Source organism: Nyctibius grandis, chromosome 7 (assembly GCF_013368605.1).
Source record: "Nyctibius grandis isolate bNycGra1 chromosome 7, bNycGra1.pri, whole genome shotgun sequence".
Classification (NCBI taxonomy): domain Eukaryota; kingdom Metazoa; phylum Chordata; class Aves; order Nyctibiiformes; family Nyctibiidae; genus Nyctibius; species Nyctibius grandis.
This window is the reverse complement of record NC_090664.1, coordinates 32,520,368-32,540,247: the sequence shown is the minus strand read 5'-3', so window position 1 is coordinate 32,540,247 and position 19,880 is coordinate 32,520,368. Positions and strand designations below refer to the sequence as shown.

The 19,880-nt window shown below is 39.4% G+C and overlaps 1 protein-coding gene across 3 annotated transcripts in view; it reads right to left on the bottom strand.

Moving 5' to 3' along the window:
• Nucleotides 1-19,880, bottom strand: part of CDK6 (cyclin dependent kinase 6) — a 143,957-nt gene that overhangs the window by 80,905 nt on the left and 43,172 nt on the right. For all 3 annotated transcript variants that reach the window (XM_068404465.1, XM_068404466.1, XM_068404468.1), the window contains exon 4: nt 7,398-7,565. In XM_068404465.1, coding sequence (XP_068260566.1) covers nt 7,398-7,565 — 168 coding nt within the window. The remainder of the gene's footprint in view (nt 1-7,397; nt 7,566-19,880) is intronic.

Sequence of the window (19,880 nt, the reverse complement as noted above, 5' to 3'; positions counted from 1 at the left end):
CAAGTACCAAACAGGCCCATGCCTGCTTATCCTGTGTGCTCTGATAAGAGCATAACCTGAGGCTGTATTTTAGTGTTTCAGGACGGTTTAAAATTATGTGGGAACAGTTTTGTAAATACACAGGGAGAGACCTTGTCAAACAATCAAATTGTTTTTACAATCCAACCCACCAATTATCTCTGGGAGTAGATGTAAAAACAGACCCGCTTAAATCAACAGAAAAATAGTACAAAGAAGATGTAAATCACTGGGTGGGGGAAATGCACCACATATTTTTATATCTGAAAACAGAAGATAGTAGTATGGTCACACAATAGCAGGATGCTCTTTTATAGTATACAGAAAATACACAGTAGTAATTTTCTGCCTTTCTTTCCCCCTTTTGCAACCTCCCCCCAGCCATTTTTTTTCGCAGATTAAGCGCAGCTTGTTCCTTATAAATTCCGTTCTACATCCTAAAGACCGTTCACCAGATAATTTGCATGAGAACTGTAAGTCAGTACCATACCATTACTAACAATATCTACTGTATGTCCTGAAGTGAAAGAGAAGGAAAACAAAGAGATGAGAAAAGAAAAAAGAACATTTCATTTTATCTTCACATCAACATGTGAAGGCCTACTTGCACTGAGTACATTTTTCTTGCACCAATGGAACCGTACTGCTGCAAAATAAGACCAAATTTCACCCAGAGGTGAAAAGGGAATGCTTCACAAAAGCAGAATTAAGAGGAACCTAAGTAAAACTATCAGGTGCCAGATTTAAACCAAAATAAAGAGCTTTTCTTACAGTGCAGAACATAACTGCAGCCCAAAGTATAAATGGTTCAAAAAGTAAGTAGATTAATTTATGGAGGATGGGTACTTCAGTAATTATTATAGACAATGATCCATATACAATTTCCAGCACTGGAAATATTGCTAAATTTCTGATTGCTGAAAGCTGGTTCTTACTCTCCTTCCTAAGCATCCTCCATTGGACATTATCCTTTGATAGTGTGCACAGTCAATGTTTGGTCTAGCCCAGCAGAAAATCCCTTTGTTCTGATATGAACTGTGCTCGAAGTTGTACCTTTTTTCCCTTTTTCCACCAGCACAAGGTAAATTTATTCTGCAAGGCTGCACTGGTACAGCTGCAGGGCTGCAAAACACGCTCAGCTCAGTGTGGACAAACTCTGTCATCACATGATATATATTCTAATGTTTGCAGCTCTGAAAAGGAGTTTTCTGGCACAGAAAATATTCTCATGTGGAGCCAATTTGCTTGTTTACTGTGAAATAATTTACTTTCTTTGAAAGATTAAAAGATAGGCTTTTTATGGTTGATGATAAACCTGGGCCTGAATCAGAGCTGAGGGTTGCATTCCCTGCATTCCTGACAGGTCTCAAGGGTGAGTTGTGGCATTAGCTGCAGAGGAACAGCACAGAGCCCTGAACCCAGGCCTTGGCATTGAGGGCGTAAAAAATACTTCAGACATTGATAAAGATACCCTTAAAACTTTTGTTAAAGTTGGATACAGCAGGAGCCTTAAATGAACCAGTAACTGGTTCATGTAACATCTTCAAAACAGTGTAAGTCAGCATGAGTTGCAAGGTTTTGAAACACATTTCCGCCTTTGAGTTAGTCTAGTTATTCGAGTCCTCAGCTGAAGACTTCAGATGTGGTTTCATAACTGACTCCAACAAATCTAAGACTGTGGTGTCTACAGAGTGGATGACCCCGTCTTTCTGCTCAGCCTCCCCTATGTGTCAGTGCTTTCACTCATGTCGCCGCGCGGTGATTTGCATCTGCTAATGCACCTGAAAATGAATAACTACTTTTTATGGGGTGCATTTTCAGTTGGACTGCAAGGGTGTGACCACTAATGCCAACGCAAGGGAAGTGATGGGAGCATGTGGTCAAAGGCAGGACCGTTCTTTCAGCAGCAGTAAAATGTTACATCTACTTATGCTGACTGTGAAACGGCACCCTTAGAAAATTATCTCTAGGATGTGTTTCTAAAAATAACAACCTTACCATAAGTCCTCCGTCTCTCTACGAGAGCAGCTAGTACTGCTCTGCCAGGCAAGTCTTAAAAACCTTAAAGTTTCTTAGGATGGGCAACAAAAATTATCAGTTTTGAAAATGATCTTATATGATCACAACGCAGATGAATAAGAGAAACTTCTAATTTCCTAACTTTGTCCACATGTATTTCTGTATTGCCTTTTTGATAATATTGTGATATTGAGCAATCCGTTTTTTCGTTGTTATTTTCATATAAATCTGAGCCCTCTTAGCGAACATCTGATCTGAGTGGAGTCAATGTATATATATATTGAAATGTTTTTAGTCAGCTACAGTCTTTACTGTCAATGTGCTGATAATGTTTTTTGTACTTAAGATGGCACCAGAGATAAATGACTCATTTTATGTGATGGAAATAACTTTCCTATAGAGTGTTTGGCAGGATGCAATAAAGATTCCTTCAGCTATCCAGATGTTAAAATATTAGAGAAATTCACTCGTTTGTTCACAAAGCCAGATACATGGGCTTTTTATGCAGAACTCTGTGTTAGTAGGGAAGACAGATTTTCCTTAAATAAACCAACCAATTTAATCATACTGCATTCCTAAATAGCCATAACCTTTCAGCAGCAGCACTGACAAGCTCAACAACACATATTTTGATCCTCTGGATGTCTGTCTGTGACTCATTTTCCTTTTCAGGGACATTTGGGTGGACCAGAGAAATGCACTATGAAGAAAGAAATGGATATTGGGGCTGAGATCTAAGGTGATGTGCTTCCTCAGAACAGTGAAGGCTCAGTGCATATCAAAACAATGTCACTTCCACCTGTCAGAGGGAGGAATATTTATGCTCTTATCAAATTATGTATGAGAGAAAATCTAGTGTCACTGTACTGATTCCATTAGGGCACTCTTTAACACAGCCCAGATGTTGACTTTGATTCTCTAGAGGCAGGTGCTTGATTAACTTCCATAGGTCTACTCCTATGTTTGATGTTAACTGCGAGCTTTAAATAGATTGCTCAATCAGATCCATTTAGAGATACCCAATGCATCTCAGGTTAAAGCTGTTCTGCAGCAGACTCCAGGTCTGCTGGAACATACCCAACATAGGAATGGACTCTGCAGGATGTATTACATACAAATAGATATGTGGATTTTTGGGAAGCATAGTATCAGGAAGAGGGAAAAACAAGGGGGAAAAAAAAAAACCAAAACAAGGCAAAGTAAAAGAAAGTTCTTTGACTGTGCTCTCAGCTACCATATTAGCTCAGACAAGAGTCTACATTCACATTATTTGCTAACAGGTGGCATTTATTAGAAAATTACAATGCAACAACCGTCAGAAAACAGCAAAGCACTTGTTCCTCTTTGGAAGAGGGTTTTTTTATCTTTTTTGTTGTTTTTTTTTGTTGCTGTAACTAATTTATATATTTATTTTTACAAAGTAAGCCCAGTTAGTGAAAGTTATTTTATGTTCCCTTGCTACTATACCAACAAAAAGAAATCCAAGTTCCTGCATGATGCGACATGTAAACCATTTGTGCTGAAGTGACTGCCAGAAATGGATGGAAAGTTTTCATCCTGAAGAAACACTCAAATAAAAAGCTAGCGCAATCTAAAATTATTCACTGACACTAACTGCAGGATTTTTTGTGTCTTCTCTTTTTAGTCATCAATTTAGCCGAGTCTAGTATTCAACAACTTAAGAGCATCAGCAGAGAAAGTGATGTGTTTTCCCTTCTGATGTTCAGTAAATCTGAAAATAAGTGTTTTTTTTTTTAAAGGAAGACATAAACCAATTTTGTTTGCATTTCATGCAAAAAAATCCCCATTAGTAGTGCTGGCATCTAAGGTAAAGCACACATCTTTTCAAAGAAAGCATTATGAGTGTGTTACAAACACTAACATTTTGCCAGTTTCACTCAGATCCTGATGCAGGTCAGGTTTTCAAAGCTGGACAGCCTCAGCTCCACCTAGATGCTGTGATCACAACTGCGTGCGCTTATCTCACTTAGCATTCTCATGTGCCATGATTCAGCTTCATTTCCTTTCTTTAAGGCAGTTAGAAGTCAACAAAAATAGATAAATGGCTTATTTCTTTTTCATAATACAACTTCAGATTTCCCAGACAGCCACTTGTTCCTTTGCTCAGAGAAACTTAGAACTGAGTGCCTGTTTTTCTGCACCAGGAAAAAAAAAGTGACAGTTCATTAGCTTTTGCTATCGAACTCTAAAATTACAGAGTCACAGCAATCCACCTCCTCTGCCCTATACAGCTTCTCTGTTATCACAAAACCCGTTCAAAATTTCCCCAAGGGCCAAGACCAACACTTGAAAAAGAGTCTAACTTTGTACGAAACCAAAAGCGTGCCCTATTACCCACCATCGGAGACACCCTTGCCCGACCTCGGTCTTTTAGTGCTGTTATTTCAGACCCATATCAGTTCTCAGTCTGACCACAGCTGGGAGTAGTGATCTCCATCCTGCACGCCCCGCCCCCCCAAGCTTCTGTAACATTAGTTTAAATCTTTCATTCATCCACTGACAGAAATATCAAGAGGTTTCTTTAAATGACAGCAATATGCCTGGATGACTGCTCTGCCAGAAGGATTCTTTAGCATTCTGGAAATAACTGGCTATCAGAGAGAGACTGCTTTGAAGTTACCATTTGCAGCTCCCAGAGTACTTGGGTTGGATCAGTTTGTACTGGATTACTTTCATGGCAAGCTCTTTTTGTCCCATCTGAAGAGTTTCTTTGTGAGCAAAGAATGAGGATGCATCTTGGGAATGATCTGATACTTCAAAAGATGATTCTTGTAGTTTATCTTGCAGTAGGCTACTCTTCTGAAGGAAATGCTGCAGAGCCCTCCTATTGATCACAATGATAGCGCATGCAATGTGCCTTTTATCACTGGGCTGTCTGCACCATAACTTTTCAATATAACTCTGAAGCAAATCATCGCAAGCTAGGACTTCTATTAATTGATATATGTGTAGATATATGCTGTCTTTTATAATGCACCTTTTTTTTTCTGCGAACACTTCAAAACAAAGCTGGTCCTGCTGAAGTCAATGAAAGTTTACTCACTGCCTGGCAAAGTTTTTTTAAAGTTTTGTTTCCTGTATTGAGTTTTAATGGAGGAAAAAAAAAGAATTCGCACACCAAAACAGCAAGCCAAAGGTAAAAGTTACATTCTGAAAAGGAAAACTGATGGCCTATGTCATCTAATACACATTTAGTAAAAGTATCTAACCAGCATGCAGACCGTAGGAGCAATGAGGACTGACATTTAAAACCATACCGCATTATCACATTGTAAGCAACGCTCCCCTATAGGTTTCTACATACCCAGACAAAAGGTGATTTGGAAGGTGTTAAACACTAAGTGTTTTAAAACCAATAATTTTTTAACTTAAAAAAGCCCTGGTCACAGCTGTTTTTTTAAAATAAGAAAATAATGAAACACTAAGTTCTAGGTGTGAAAGCCATTATTCACACCTATGCCCATATACTTTCTTTGTCATTGGTCACTGAATAATTCAATTATTTTAATACTCTTTCACATAGCTGCAATGACAATTGAATGCTTGTGCAAACCCAGTACAAACTTGCATGTGGACAATCCCTTAGTCTGAACAACTGTTGTTCACAGCAGCGCTAAAGGTACTAGCTAATGGGTTTTGAAACGATTTCTAGCACGCAAGTATTAGATCCTTGAGCATACATACATCCTTCACATAGCAATTCTGGCAACGTTCTCTTACAAGCAGGTCTTGGTACACTTTTGCCTCAGTAGATGCACTCTCTTTCTGGGTCTTTTGACCTTCCTTCCTACGCAGGCTACATGATCATGGACAAACTCCTGCTCAGTTCTGTAGACACTTTTTCCTCATTTTATGCAGAACTTTTAAAAAATGCACTGCTGGAAGCCTTACAGCACTCTGCAATTTTAGCTTAAAGAATTTTATGGATCAATAGAAATACTCATTGAAGCTGTTACTGACTGATAACTGGGAAACAAAGAATTACAGCAATTCAGGAACAACCTTTCTCTCCTTCTCTTCAAAGCTCTGTTTTTAGTTACAACATCATCAATCCTCACTGACCTCAGCAGAGAGATTCTTTCAGCTTTGCATTAGGCTACATCCTACAGGCAATTAAAAAAAACAGTCCCAAAATACAATTTTACATATGCTTTATGTGACAAGGATACTTTCCTATGTTTAGCAAGATGATGATATAATTTTCTGTTGCTTCCTGCCTTCATTCACACTGAAGCTGGGACCCAGGATGTCATAATTATATCACACAATAATGGGAAGACTCTTACAGTAACTAATAATAACAACGGATTTCTTTTTATCGTGAGACAGGCTAATTTCTACAATACAATGTAAAATGTAAAGTGGACTCCTTTCAGTTTCTTTTCTCAGCAGTTCTCCCTTTCCTGTCTTTAGCGTAAGTGATACTGCCATGGCAGTTGTGATGCCAGAATACAAAATGGAAACAAAAAAAATTCATGAGCAGGCAACATAACCAAATGACACCCACCATGCATACAGCACAGTTACTCTTCTATACACTTCAGAGATGCTGTGCCAAGCTAACAGCAGCTGATTCTGGGGGCAGGGCCAGCAAGCGTGGAAATGGGGTCAAAAAGCGAGGAGCTGGCAGGTCTTCTGTACCAGCATTAACACAGGAGGGGGCCAGACCTTCTGGGAGTGAGCTCATGTCTGAGCCAAGGACAACCAGGAGAGCTGCTGGGAGAAGGGCAACAGTGGCAGGGGGCCTAGAGATACTGGAGGTGCTCTTTAACAGCTGGCTTGGTAAAGAGCTGTGATTTTGGCTGCCAGGTCCACTTGAGCTGCCTCCAGCACAGCCCTGTTTGGAATCATTCAGTAACATATGGGAGCAAGCATCAAACCCATATTCACAGAGATGGAAAATCAGAGGGATAACAGTGTGGCATTTTCACAAGTATCTGTGTATTTTTTCAGGCAAGATACCTGGGGATTAGGAAGAGTTTTATCTTAAAACATGTACCTCTCAAACTTTCACCCTACTTGTCTGGCTTAATGTGCAAAAGAAGTCAGTATCACAACAGAAGCTAGACTGACAGAGTTCCAGAAACCTAGCACATACCTATCCTTCAGTAATCAGTCATGATTTAATTAGGAACCAGTAATCAGTAATTGATTACTTGTACAAAGTAACCACAACAACTTCAATTCTGTCTGGAAAACAATTGTTTTGGAGATACAAGTAACTTCAATTGCAGAGATGGTTTTAGAAGCAGCGTTATAATATGGGATAAAAAGCCAGGAACAGAGACAGTAAAGCGCACTGCTACATTAAAAGAAAAATAAAGCTTCCAGAAACTTACCACTGAGGTAAGAGCCATCTGAAAACTGTAGATTCGTGCAAGGCCAAAGTCAGCTAACTTTATCTGCCCGCTGCTGGTTACAAGGATATTTTGGGGTTTCAGGTCCCGATGCACCACACGATGTGAATGCAGAAAATCCAGTCCCCGAAACAGCTGAAGCATCATATCCTAAATATAAAGAAGAAATCAATATGCAATTATCAAGGCACGGTGGCAAACACGTAAACTCCCTGTCATAATCTGCAAAATTAATTTAATAAATATTGACTTAAATATGTGCACAGGAGATAAAAACAACTATTAATATAAAATGCACAGGATGTTGCTAGAACCAGCTGACTTGAGCAGGTGTCCTTATCAAGTTAATGTATTGTTTCTAGTTGGATTATTGAGGTTGATTGATAGAAGTATAAAGACTGGTCAACATACTTAAAAGGAATAGCAAAAGCACGTCTGTAAATCCCAGGACAACTTCAAAAGAATGCTGTCCGAGTAAGAAAAATACACAGCAGCTTTTTTTCTCTTAACTTTAAACCACACACCACTTCTCATCTCACAAGTTTATGCTTTGTCCTGCCCCAGTGAAGTGAAATTTTACCATTCAGTTCAACAGGCACAAGGATCTGTTTCAATCAGAAAAGCTGTTTAAATGACAAATTCGCCAGCATGTAATGTCATAGAGGGAAAAAGTGTACTCGGCAAAACGTGTTGTATAGAATTTACTGAATAGGACAGAAACTACCATTAGATCAAAGTTTAGCACTAAATCAGTGTAATAATCATAAGTAACAGTTCTCATTTTGCCTTCTGTTTTGTTACAGTGATGCAAACTTCTATGACATTTCCACAGCTGAAGAAACTATTTCATCTGTACTCATGTTTTCACATTAATCTTAGTAACGTGAAAGGAATGAACCAACAGACTCAAAACTAAATACTAGAAATCCCCTGAATTCCAAATTAGAAGGATACTGTCAACTTGAAAATTATATTTGCAAAACAGGCAGTTACAAGAAGATGCTGCAACAAGTAAGAAACAAAAGGGATAAAGAAAAAGCTTATTTTCTATATGCACTTGACTTGAGTTCGTGAAACTCCAGCTCTGTGTTTGCTGGTGACAGATGCCCTTTCCATAAGCCATGCAGCAGGGCATCCGCCAGTCCTGTTACTAGCAACCAAAATGATCTTGGAGAGGTGGATGGCATGAAACATGAGAAAAGGGAAGAAGGATAAATTGGTTGCTTTTGTTCTTCTCTATGGACTTGGACATGTTTCAAGTAAATATTCGAGTCACACTATTAAAAGGAATGATAACTGAAAACGGGTTTAAATATAGCTTAAAACATTCAACTTGACAATATTGCTTTAGCTGGATGCATTTTTAAGATACACTTTATATACATAGCTATATAATTTAATACAAAATTATTATTGTCATGTAATGTTCCCTGATCATCTCTACAGAAAGTATTACAAAATGTATAGATATTAAGGCTGGAAGCTCTAATCTGACCTCTGATAAAACATGGCCATTTCTATATACAGCCTATAACTCTGTCACAGAACCACAGAATCACAGAATGTTAGGGATTGGAAGGGACCTCGAAAGATCATCTAGTCCAATCCCCCTGCCGGAGCAGGATTACCTAGACCATATCACACAGGAACGCGTCCAGGCGGGTTTTGAATGTCTCCAGAGAAGGAGACTCCACAACCTCTCTGGGCAGCCTGTTCCAGTGTTCAGTCACCCTCACCGTAAAGAAGTTTTTCCTCAAATTTAAGTGGAACCTCCTGTGTTCCAGCTTGCACCCATTGCCCCTTGTCCTGTCAAGGGATGTCACTGAGAAGAGCCTGGCTCCATCCTCATGACACTTGCCCTTTACATATTTATAAACATTGATGAGGTCACCCCTCAGTCTCCTCTTCTGCAAGCTAAAGAGACCCAGCTCCCTCAGCCTCTCCTCATAAGGGAGATGTTCCACTCCCTACTGTCTACCAAACAGTAGTAACAGTGGACTGCTCATAAAGTAAACAGTTTTTATTTGAAGACCCTGATGATGGAGGTATTACCACGGAACTATGGATGCTGTGACAGCATTTAATTATTATCACCTCTGAAGGATGATGGTAAACTGAGAACCCCATTCCCTGTTAGCTGATGCCTTTTATTCCCTTTGCTTCCCAGGAAAAACTGAGATCTGATAATTTTGATAACTAGTATAATAGGGTTTGCACCTTTAAAACAAATACACAAAGTGTATTGAATCCTCTTGTATTTGTATAATTTCCCTTTGCAGTTCAGAAATATGTGGAAGAGCTAGGACAACAGCTCTGCAAGTTTCAGTCATTAGTAGAATTAATACATGTCTCATCTGCTCACTCTGTGCTATTATAACTTAAATCCCAACAGTCTTTGGATCAGTCTTGCAGGTGTAAAGAACACGCCAAGAACATTTAAGCACATGGTTATCTTAAGTATGTCCTTAATGGTTTCACTGAATTTGGGCCTAATTTTTTTTATTCCAGGTAGACATAATATCAGATAAAATGAGAAAATAATTTAAAGAACTTAAGGATTAGTCAGTAGACCCTGGTGAGTCCCTTCTTGGTGACATTTCTAAATCCTACTCATTTGTCAAGTATATAAACTCATTCCTGCAGTTACCAAACATACCAAGAATATTTTTTTCCTACAACTGATACTGGTTTTGTTTTGACTTTCTTCCTCAAGCTCAGCAAATGCAATTCTGCCCTGCTAGTTGCAAGCAATGTCTTCAGTTTTGAAATTCAGAGTCTTCTTCTCAGGCACAGGTAACAAAAGAAAATATTTGAAAATGGAAACTGGTATATCTTTCCCTCCTGCCACGGGACTCAAAAGATTAATATCATTTACTGAAGTTCTCTTCACACACAAAAAAATGAGATGTGCTGCAGAAAAGTGTACCAGGGAAGTGTAAATTTAAAAGGTATTAGAAGGAAGAAGGAAAACTGGGGGAAAGAGGGCTATATTTCCTCTTCCAGGAAATTCTGAGTTAGTCCATATAGGCTATTCTCTAGCATTCATTTTGGACTGTTGATTATGCTCTTTTGCTATCCCTTATTACTTACTATTACACATATGAAGAGATTTCAGTTCAAAATTATCTTGGAAGAACAGCCCAAAGATTCATGTGTGTAAAGAAGGGCACTTTGATGTAAAAAGACCGTTTGCTATTTGTGCTGCATGATTGTCGTGTTTTTAAATTCTCAGCCAGTTAGAAAAAGAGCAGAAACCAAAATCACATGACATAGGCTTATTATTATGCACTTTAAATACAGAATACCAAATTGTGCAGCTCAGCATTTGATATTTGTTTGCACAAACAGATTTTCAATATCAAAGCAAACAAAAGAGACAGCTTTTAAATTACTTTTTTATCCATAATGAATGATTAATTTTGTGCTGTACATAAGCCTAGTCAAAAACCATTACGCCTCACATTTAGAAAATGACTTCATACTCTTAGTCAGCCACTTGCAAGAAACATCAGTCAGTCTGGGCTGTGTGTTTTCTTTGATATCGTAACTAATATCAGAAGATACTAACCTTTGCTAGCAAACTGGATAAGGGCCATAAGCATGCATAAGCCAGATCACTAGCTAATTAAATCAGGATAATTCCACTCATCTGACAGAAATGCATCCATTTTTATTAGTGATGATTACCCAATATTATTGCAGTTACCAAGATCTAGAAATAACTGCAAGACAGTCTTCATGTGCCTCAAGGATTAGTTTGTTCCATGTCTGCTTTCCCCTGAGAAACTTTCTGTGGTAGCTAGGCATACCATACTTTGGAATTACAGTGAAAATCATATTTCAAAAATTAATTGAAAAATGATCAATTCTATTCAACAAACAACAAGATTCATGCCTTAGCACATTTAAGGAGCAAGCTCTAATGAGTCATGATCAAACCTCTACTGACATATATTAGATGTTCTTTGGATATTGTATGTTTACAAACATAGACACAGATTAGCGCTTGTTGCTTCAGATTAGAGATTTCTGCCATGCTTCTAATACCACAAAACCTATGATGGTTGTTGCCTGAGTTGAAGAGACATACATTATTCCACGGTGATTACTTTCAGATAATCACGGCTTTACAATGTTTTCCCTTTTCAGGCTACATTTGCAATGCGGTTTATGCACAAATCTAAAATATTTATCCGTAACTCAGTTGAAAACTGAACTATTTTGGGATGCAACGAACAAATACACTTTCCTTAGAGGCAAATATGTAGCTTTAATTTTGTAGAAGCCTCATAATGGAAACAGTTAGGAGCAAAATTTGTTATGGAAATGCTGCATCTTTTGCATGTTCCACCATATATGGTATCGGTGATGGCATTGCTCAGTCTGATATTTACTGAATTTACCAGTACTGAACATCAGGACCAAATTACAATGAACTTTTCAAGCAATACCATATTATGTCATGAGTCTCAGTAATACACAGAAATATGTCCTACATATTCTGCCTCTGGCATCAGCGAGGATGGGGATAGGCTTAGGCTAGGCTGAGCAGCTGCTGTTGCTGCCTCTGCCAAAGGTGGGCGGGCTTCACGGCTCACATTTCCTGACTCAGGGGCAGCAGGAGCAGAAAGCCTTGATTTCCTACAGACTTTTATCTCCTCCTTGTCCTATTCCCTCTCGATTCTATGCTTTGCTGACCCCTCTTAACCCTTCTCCGGCTCCTGATCCATAAATCCCTTCCAAGCCATTGGTTTTCAAAATACCACTCTGATCCTTTAAGAGCCACCCACTGTCTTGACTTCCAGCTAAAATATCTGTCAGTTGCCTGCAGTAACTTATTTCTTGTTTAAGACCATCCAGATTCTCTGGAGCACTCTGCCTGCCCAATCCAAAAGAGAATGGCATGGCTGTCAACCAAATAATTCAAGTATCATCTACTCAAAGAAAACAGAAAGTAGGGAGTTGTTTTGGGTGTTGGTGCCCATGTGCTGTTGGCCGGGGCTGCAGGGGCCTCTGTCAGGGGAGACCAGGGGCTGCCCTGTGCCAGACACAGTCAGTTCCAGACAGGTCCATCCAGGTCCAGCTGGCTCCAATGGACCCACCACAGGGCACAGCTGGGCCCGTCAGCCAAGATGGTGGTGCCTCCATGAAAACATATTTAAGAAAGGGCAGAAAAGGCTGGAGGGAAAGAGAAGGAGGGAACAAAAGGAGGGAGAAACAGCACAGGGAACACCAAGGTGAGAGGAAGAGAAGGAGGAGGAAGAGAAGAAAGAGGAGGCACTCCATGGTGGAGCAGATATCCACACTGCAGCTGTGGAGGACCTGCACTGGAGCAGGTGGATATTCCTGAGGGAACTGCAGCCTGTGGAGAGAACCTATGCTGGAGCAGGCAGAAAGTGTAAGAAAGAAGGAGCGGCAGAGAGGAGCTGCTGTGGACTAACCACAACCCCTCATACCCCATGCCCCTGTGCTGCTCAGGGTGGGGAGAGTCAGGAGCGATGTGGAGCCTGGAAAAAGGCAGGGGAAGGTGTTCTTCGAATGTTTGCTTTTTTTTCCCCACTACCCGAATTAGCAATTAAATATCTGTCTGAATTGGCATTAAGCTAAGTTCATTCTCCCCAATGTGAGTTTATTTTGCCCATAGCGGTAATGGGCAAGCAATCTCCTTGTCTTATCTCAGCCCATGAGCTTTCTTGTTCCTTGTTCTTCATTTTCTGTAGCCATCCTGCTGAGGCGGGGAAAGTTAGTGAGCAGCTGGGTGGGAGTTTGGCTGTTGGGCTAGGCTAACTCACTACCATGGTAAAGGTATAGACGCTAGATCTCATCTTTCTAAAGGGGGACATAGCACGATGCAACCTGAAGGAAAACACCAAGAGTAATAAGTCTTCAGAGAACACATACACCCAGAGGTAACATACACATATGAATGGCTGCTCATGTTGTGAAGGTCACGTTTTTCCTTCGTTGACTAGTATGTGAAGAAAGAAAAACCTTTAACCAGATTGCCCTTGGTCATGGTGACAGGAGTTCCTAATACCAGAGAAAGCAAGTCTGTGGAAGCCCACAAATATACTTGGTCATATCACCAAATAAAAGCAACACAGTAAAGATCCTTGTCAACTACAACAGATCCTAAATTTGTACTAACACACAGGCTTTTTATGTTTTTGTTTTTTTTTTTTACCTGCCTATTTTCCTCTTCCTGCTCAATTTCTGTGCTAACATTTAGTAAAACACAACAATTCTTTGGAATCTCCTAACATTTCTCCTGTTCCTCCGTGGAGTATCTCGTGCACCTGCACAACAACCTGCATCCTTCACACAGAGTTTCTCTCTACTTGTAACTCATTTTTCTCTTTTTGCTGAGTGGAATGGAACGTCCCTAATTTGGATGGCAGGTGTTGGGATACTCGTCCTGAACGTTTCCTGTAGGAGTGTTTGCGTAAGAGACAACTGCAAGTGTAAACAAAGGGGACAAGTTTTAGACAGCTATGTGTAATGAATCAGTCAAGCTAGTTTGATGAAAAGGCTCACTGCCTCTCACTGAACAGCACGACCTTCTCTGAGCAGAAGAGGAGAAGGATGAGGCTTCCTTTGTGTCCTACAGGATTATTCAGAATACCCAACCATCAAATTACTTTCATTTTAAAGGGTGTTTTTTAAACATGCTGGAATGAAAGTTTAAAGAGTTTTCACATTTTCTGGGGCCTATTTTTGAAGCAGAATAATTACAGCACTTCTGTGGTTATACTTTGTAACAAATAGTCAACATTAATGCCAAAAAAACAATGGCATTCCTGAGGAATTACACAGTACAGATACATGAATAGCAAAAGACATGATTAATGTTGTTACACTGAATCCCAAAGGCATTAGTAATAACGTAGTGACTCCTTGTTAAATGCAGTGATTTTCTTTTTTAAATCTTGTCCTCACACTGGGCTGGGAACCCATCACACCTGCCTATCTAAAATGCCATGACTGTGATGGTGGGGGCAGAGAAGCAATTTGCCACAGCCTGTGGAGCTGCAGCACGCTCTTCTCCATGCAGCCGTCTGGGTGCAGCAGCTGGGACACAGTAAGAGGCAGAGAGATCCCTGCCCTTGCGCCCTTTTCCTTCTTCTCTCAGGAGAAAGCTCTTATCAGTCTTCCTGCATGGCATTCAGAAAGGGGAGGAGGAGGCTGTGCTCTTTGCTTTCACCTAGACACCCTACAGCATCTCAGGCGTCATCCACGATCCAACCCCATATACACCCAGGATACAGAGCTCTTACTTTTCCTTATATTGAGTAACAGTTTATCTCAGAGTAGTCCTATTGCTTTCCATGAAAGTATTCAGAAGGTAAGGGTCAACCCCCAGAAGAGAAGACTACCACGATACTCCTGTCATCTAACTAAAGAGTACCAAAATGTGAACTTCACTGAATGTTCAATTTAAATATGTTCACTGTTTTGATAAGAGAACAATAAATCCAAATGACCCATTCACTTAGTCGTATTAATCAACCTTACTGTACAAGACAAAATGTTCATTTCCTGTTCATGGAATAAAATGCTGTGCAGAGAGAAAAATACAGCAAATTAATTTAGTGTATTATTAGCAGAAGGGAACTAATATCTGCCAAGTTCATGCAAGAAATTTGTCTAATAATTGTTGATGTTTTGTATGTTGCTACCCTAAAGTTAAACAATTTGTTGAAAACTAACTAACAGTTATATATATTTTAAAATATGAAGTAAAATATTTGCATAATTATTTTTGAATTGTAAAATTATTTTAATAATATCAAAGATACTTTAATACACTCAGAGAAGATTACCGGATATTGTAAAATATATTCTGATAAACAATTTCTAATCTATTTTAAACTACTTTTATAAGAAAGAAAGCACAGCTCAGACAAGTGATTATGGACTATCCAGTCGTTTGTTAGGATGAAGAACCCTACAGACACTCACAAAAGTATGCGTGTATGTATACATGCATTTTAGTGTTTTGAATAATCCCATTGATGGTGATGTTATCCATACTAGTCCACTGCAAAAGTATAAACACTGAAATGAATATAGTTGGGTTGGTTTTGGTTTTTCTTCTCTTTTTTGTTTGTTTGGGTTTTTTTTTTTTTTTAATGGCTAGAACTGTTTGTATAACAATTTAAAAGATACAATATCTGCAGGACTGGAGTCTCTAAAGCACTGTTTTGAAGACTATTTTGGTTGCTATTAGAAGTAGTAAGCTAATCAAGATTATAAAGTCCTAAATAAATTGCCATGGAATACAATAATCAGTCAATCAGTTAACAGTCAATCTAGTAAAACTTGCAAATGTTGCTGTTATGCATGGACCTGCCTGTATATCATGAACATTATATGTCAGTCAGAAGCAAAAGTATCGCAACTGTGCACAAGATTCAGGAAAAACGCAAAATTTTAACTGAATTATAAAGCTCCATAGTAGCCTCTGAAAAAGCTTGAGGCTTAACAATGCTATTGCATTGCCATAAGTTTATGATTGAATTTTATGTATGTATATAGTAGCTTTCAATATACTGAGGCACTATTTTCCTTTTATTGTCACGCTCCTGTTTGTAGACTGAATTCAATTAATGGCCAACACAGCAGGTTTAACATGTTCTAGTCCTTTTGCTTAAACTCATCAACTGTCCCTTCTGAGTCAGAAGGGAACCACTGAATTTGTACTGCCGCAGGAGATCCTGACCAAGTGTATTTTGGAGTGCTTCAAACACTCCCCCAACACCAGTGCTCACCAGCAGCAAAGGCGATATAACTAAGACTAGATTAAGACAAATAGATGCACCCGACTGTGTTCAAGGAACTGTTCTGAGTAACCTTCTGTCTGCTCTCCTTAAAACAGGGACCTGGATTAATATTTTAGAAGTCTTTAAAGTTTCAATCTTAGTACATGTCTGTTTTACCAGTATCTTAATATTGCCAGATTTTCATACTCATCTCAAAGACCAAATTCAGTATATGGAATGTGTACTTAACATCTGTGGGATACATACGTACATACACATGTATAGGCACACATGTGGATGCATTTCATTTTGGGTAGATCAATATTAATTTAAGTGTCTATAAGTCATTCCACATCAATTTCTCATTTTATAGCTCAACACCTGTCAAGTCAGTTTGCAATCTAGATCGTTCAAGTTTTACTTTATCAGCTGCTATTTTTCATATTTGATGAGAAGAATTTGCGTGACTGAAAGGAAACCTATACAATTATTGTCCTATTTACTTATTTTCAGTGATTCAGTGTACCAAAAATTCCTATCAAAGTGGAATTACCAGCCATGCAAATGAAGCACACAACATTTTCTATCTGGCTACTGGTATTTTTAAGAGAAAATACATGCAAATTAAATGAGAACGGAGGGGAACTTTGTTTTAACAATTTGTCAGAAATTGGCAAATGTGGCACTGTTACCCAGACCTGTCCTGGCTGTCAAATTTTTACAGCAGGTAATTGTAACTTTGTGATCAACAATCTTTTTCACCACTCAAACCTTTCCACTCTTTGTGCCCAGCAGAAAAAATAATAGCAGGCACGGCTCTTAACAGAATTTATGGATCTGAGCCTAGATAAGCAAACAAACAGATTTTTTTCCTATGTCTCTGGATAATATCATCACAGTTTTGTACATCCCCAAATACTTTCTGGGAACCTTCCTTTCTTTCATTACAAGCTTTTCGTAAAACTGTACTGGAGACAGTAGTCTCTCACAGTGCATCCTGGTTTGGCAGTTGTTACCCACTCTGTTCTTTTTTTTCCTCATACCATATGAAAAAGAGATGAGGACTAAAATGAACGAAGAAATCCCCCAAACTCTTTACTGGCTCACCCAGGTGGTAAGCCCCATACAAATGACTTGAAATAGCATCTGTAATTTGTATGCATTGGCTCTGAAGCCCCTTCTGGCACATGGCTGGGGACTGACACCAGTCAAAATTTGGTATCTAAGCATCACATCAAGTCAAGCTGGATAGCTGGGGCAGAGCTTCAGTCTGAATTCTGGAGTACACTTTTCATATAAATCCAGCTTCTTTAATGGTCATGTTTCTCAACAAGGCAAGTCATCCTTCCTTCAAATGATGCTATGAGCCTGTTCCTTCTGGGGTAAAACCCAGACTTCCGCTTGACTAAGTCAATCTATTCTGCAGCACTATGTATACTCCCCTATCTCTATCACTTCTCAGTAGAGCTTAGTACTTTCAGTTTTTAAAAAAGGTTTTTTTGATTGCTTCCAATAGTATGTATTTCCTTCTCTCATCGTGTGACATCACTGCCATTTACTCTTCATAGACTTTGCTTCTGCATTCCCAAGCTGTACTTTGGGACATTCTAAGCATATCATCACCTGTTGCAATCCTTGTAGAAGCTCTCCTGATGTAATCAGAGAAATTAGTCCACCCAGAAAATCCACAAAGCTGGATGCAACTCCCTTTAACTACTTCAGCATGCTTCTGAGAGGATTTCACAGGAAATCAGTCTCCCTCCCTGACAGAATCTACAAACTATAGTAAATTATCAACAACTGATGAGCCGATTCTCCTCCAGCGCTGCTCACACCGGTCCTTACAAGGAACGGTACCAACAAACAAACCCCTTCCCCAGAGGAGAACGCTGCTCAGCTATTTTCCAGCACCTTCGTGACACTGTTGGTCATAATAGCTCTTTTTAATTTACTCAGGCTCCATGAAGGGTTAAAAATATGGCATATGTTGACAGCCGACACTCCTCGCTAACAGGAAAGACACGTTGCTGTGGGGCCCAGATCTCGGCTCCTCCTTCCCTGCAGCTATCTGTGGATAGCAGCTAATTGTATCCACTTGTTTAACCTCCGGGATAGCATCTGGAGGGGACCAAGTGCCACAAGCATACTTTTTTTTTTTTAACGGTCATTTCCTCTCTGGTGTAACTTGCATGACAACATGTGACAAGCAGAAATTAATGGGGACACTGCTGTGCCAATACCTCCTGAATTGCTTTGACACTGGCTGCAGGCTGCCTGCTTGGCCACCCAGCCAAGACCTCACATGAAACGTGGCAAGGGGCCCACAGCTCTATTCACTAACAAGCCAGCTGGTCAGTGTTTAGAAAGCCGAAACAATGCTGTGCATATACATCAAGAAAAATGCTTTACGAACAGCTTTGGACTTAGGAGGTAAAGTCTCCTAGAAGAGTAAATCTGTAAATTTATCTTTTGGAGACTGCTAAGTTAAGCTAACATTAGATATAATGTGGAAGGCCCTGGAAGATGACTGCCCTACATTGTCACCTGAGCACAAGAAGGGCTAACCTCAGAACAAAGACTAACATCTTCACATGCTCAAAATCATGTGCCAACAGCTTAGACCACATGGATTCTGGTCCAGAGGAGCATTCAAATTATGTAAATACATAGAGATTTATGACAGACTACTCTTCCTAATGGTCTATCAACACCTTGGCAACATTACTGACATTTCTGCAGAAATTCTCATTGGATTTGTCTGCAGTGTGCCATCAAGAAGGCTGAGATTTGTTTATACGCTGACACATAACAACAAAGGATGAGACTTTAGAAGTATCCCAGGGGATCTGGATGACCAGATCTCCTACACCCAAGGCAGCTTTCAAGATTTCAGCCAAGAGTTTTTTGACAACTGTCAAATCCTTGGCTAGACACAAAAGGCTCAAGAAGACCGTTCCTTTAATTTCTCTCTCAGTTGTTTTTTTCAACGGTATCCACTAAAAATGCATGGGTTCTTTATGAAACACCTGCATGGCAACAAGAAAATAAGTTATGCTTTTTTAAAAGTGAGAAAAAAGCAGTCAATAGGATCCTACAGATTAGAAACCCAAACGTCATTTAAAATCAGTAAGACTTGGGCACCTAATTCCCATGGCTCCTTCAAAGTTAGAAACTCAGTCCAGTAACTTTTCTTTAATAGAAAACTTGTTTAAACTTATTATAACACAGGCTTGCTCCATTCCTGATATATAAGGAAATATATTTTGTGACATACACAGATACATAAGAGCTCAAGGCACTGTAAAAGAGGCTGGCAGGATAGCAGAGTCACTTTTGTGAATTAGAAATTTGGGTTACTGTAGAGTTTGGACTTCTAGCCTAATTAATTTTGTTTGCTTCCATCATAAAAATGTCTAGGAATTCAGCATGGTCATGAATGGCACTTACATGCTGAGGAAGAAGATGGCCTCATATTAGACACAACCAAAGCCCAGTGAAGTCACTGGGACTCTATCTATCAATTTTCAAAGACCGGAGCTGGTCCCACTGCTTTTTAATATCTCCATCCCCCTCCCACACTCACTGGAACCAGCAGGACCTTCAGAGAGATGTCGCCAACCTTCTCTGAGACAAAAGTGTCAGCATGACACCAGACATCAAAATACATCTATTCTCTAGTTAGACATTCTTTTAATAAATAGTTAAT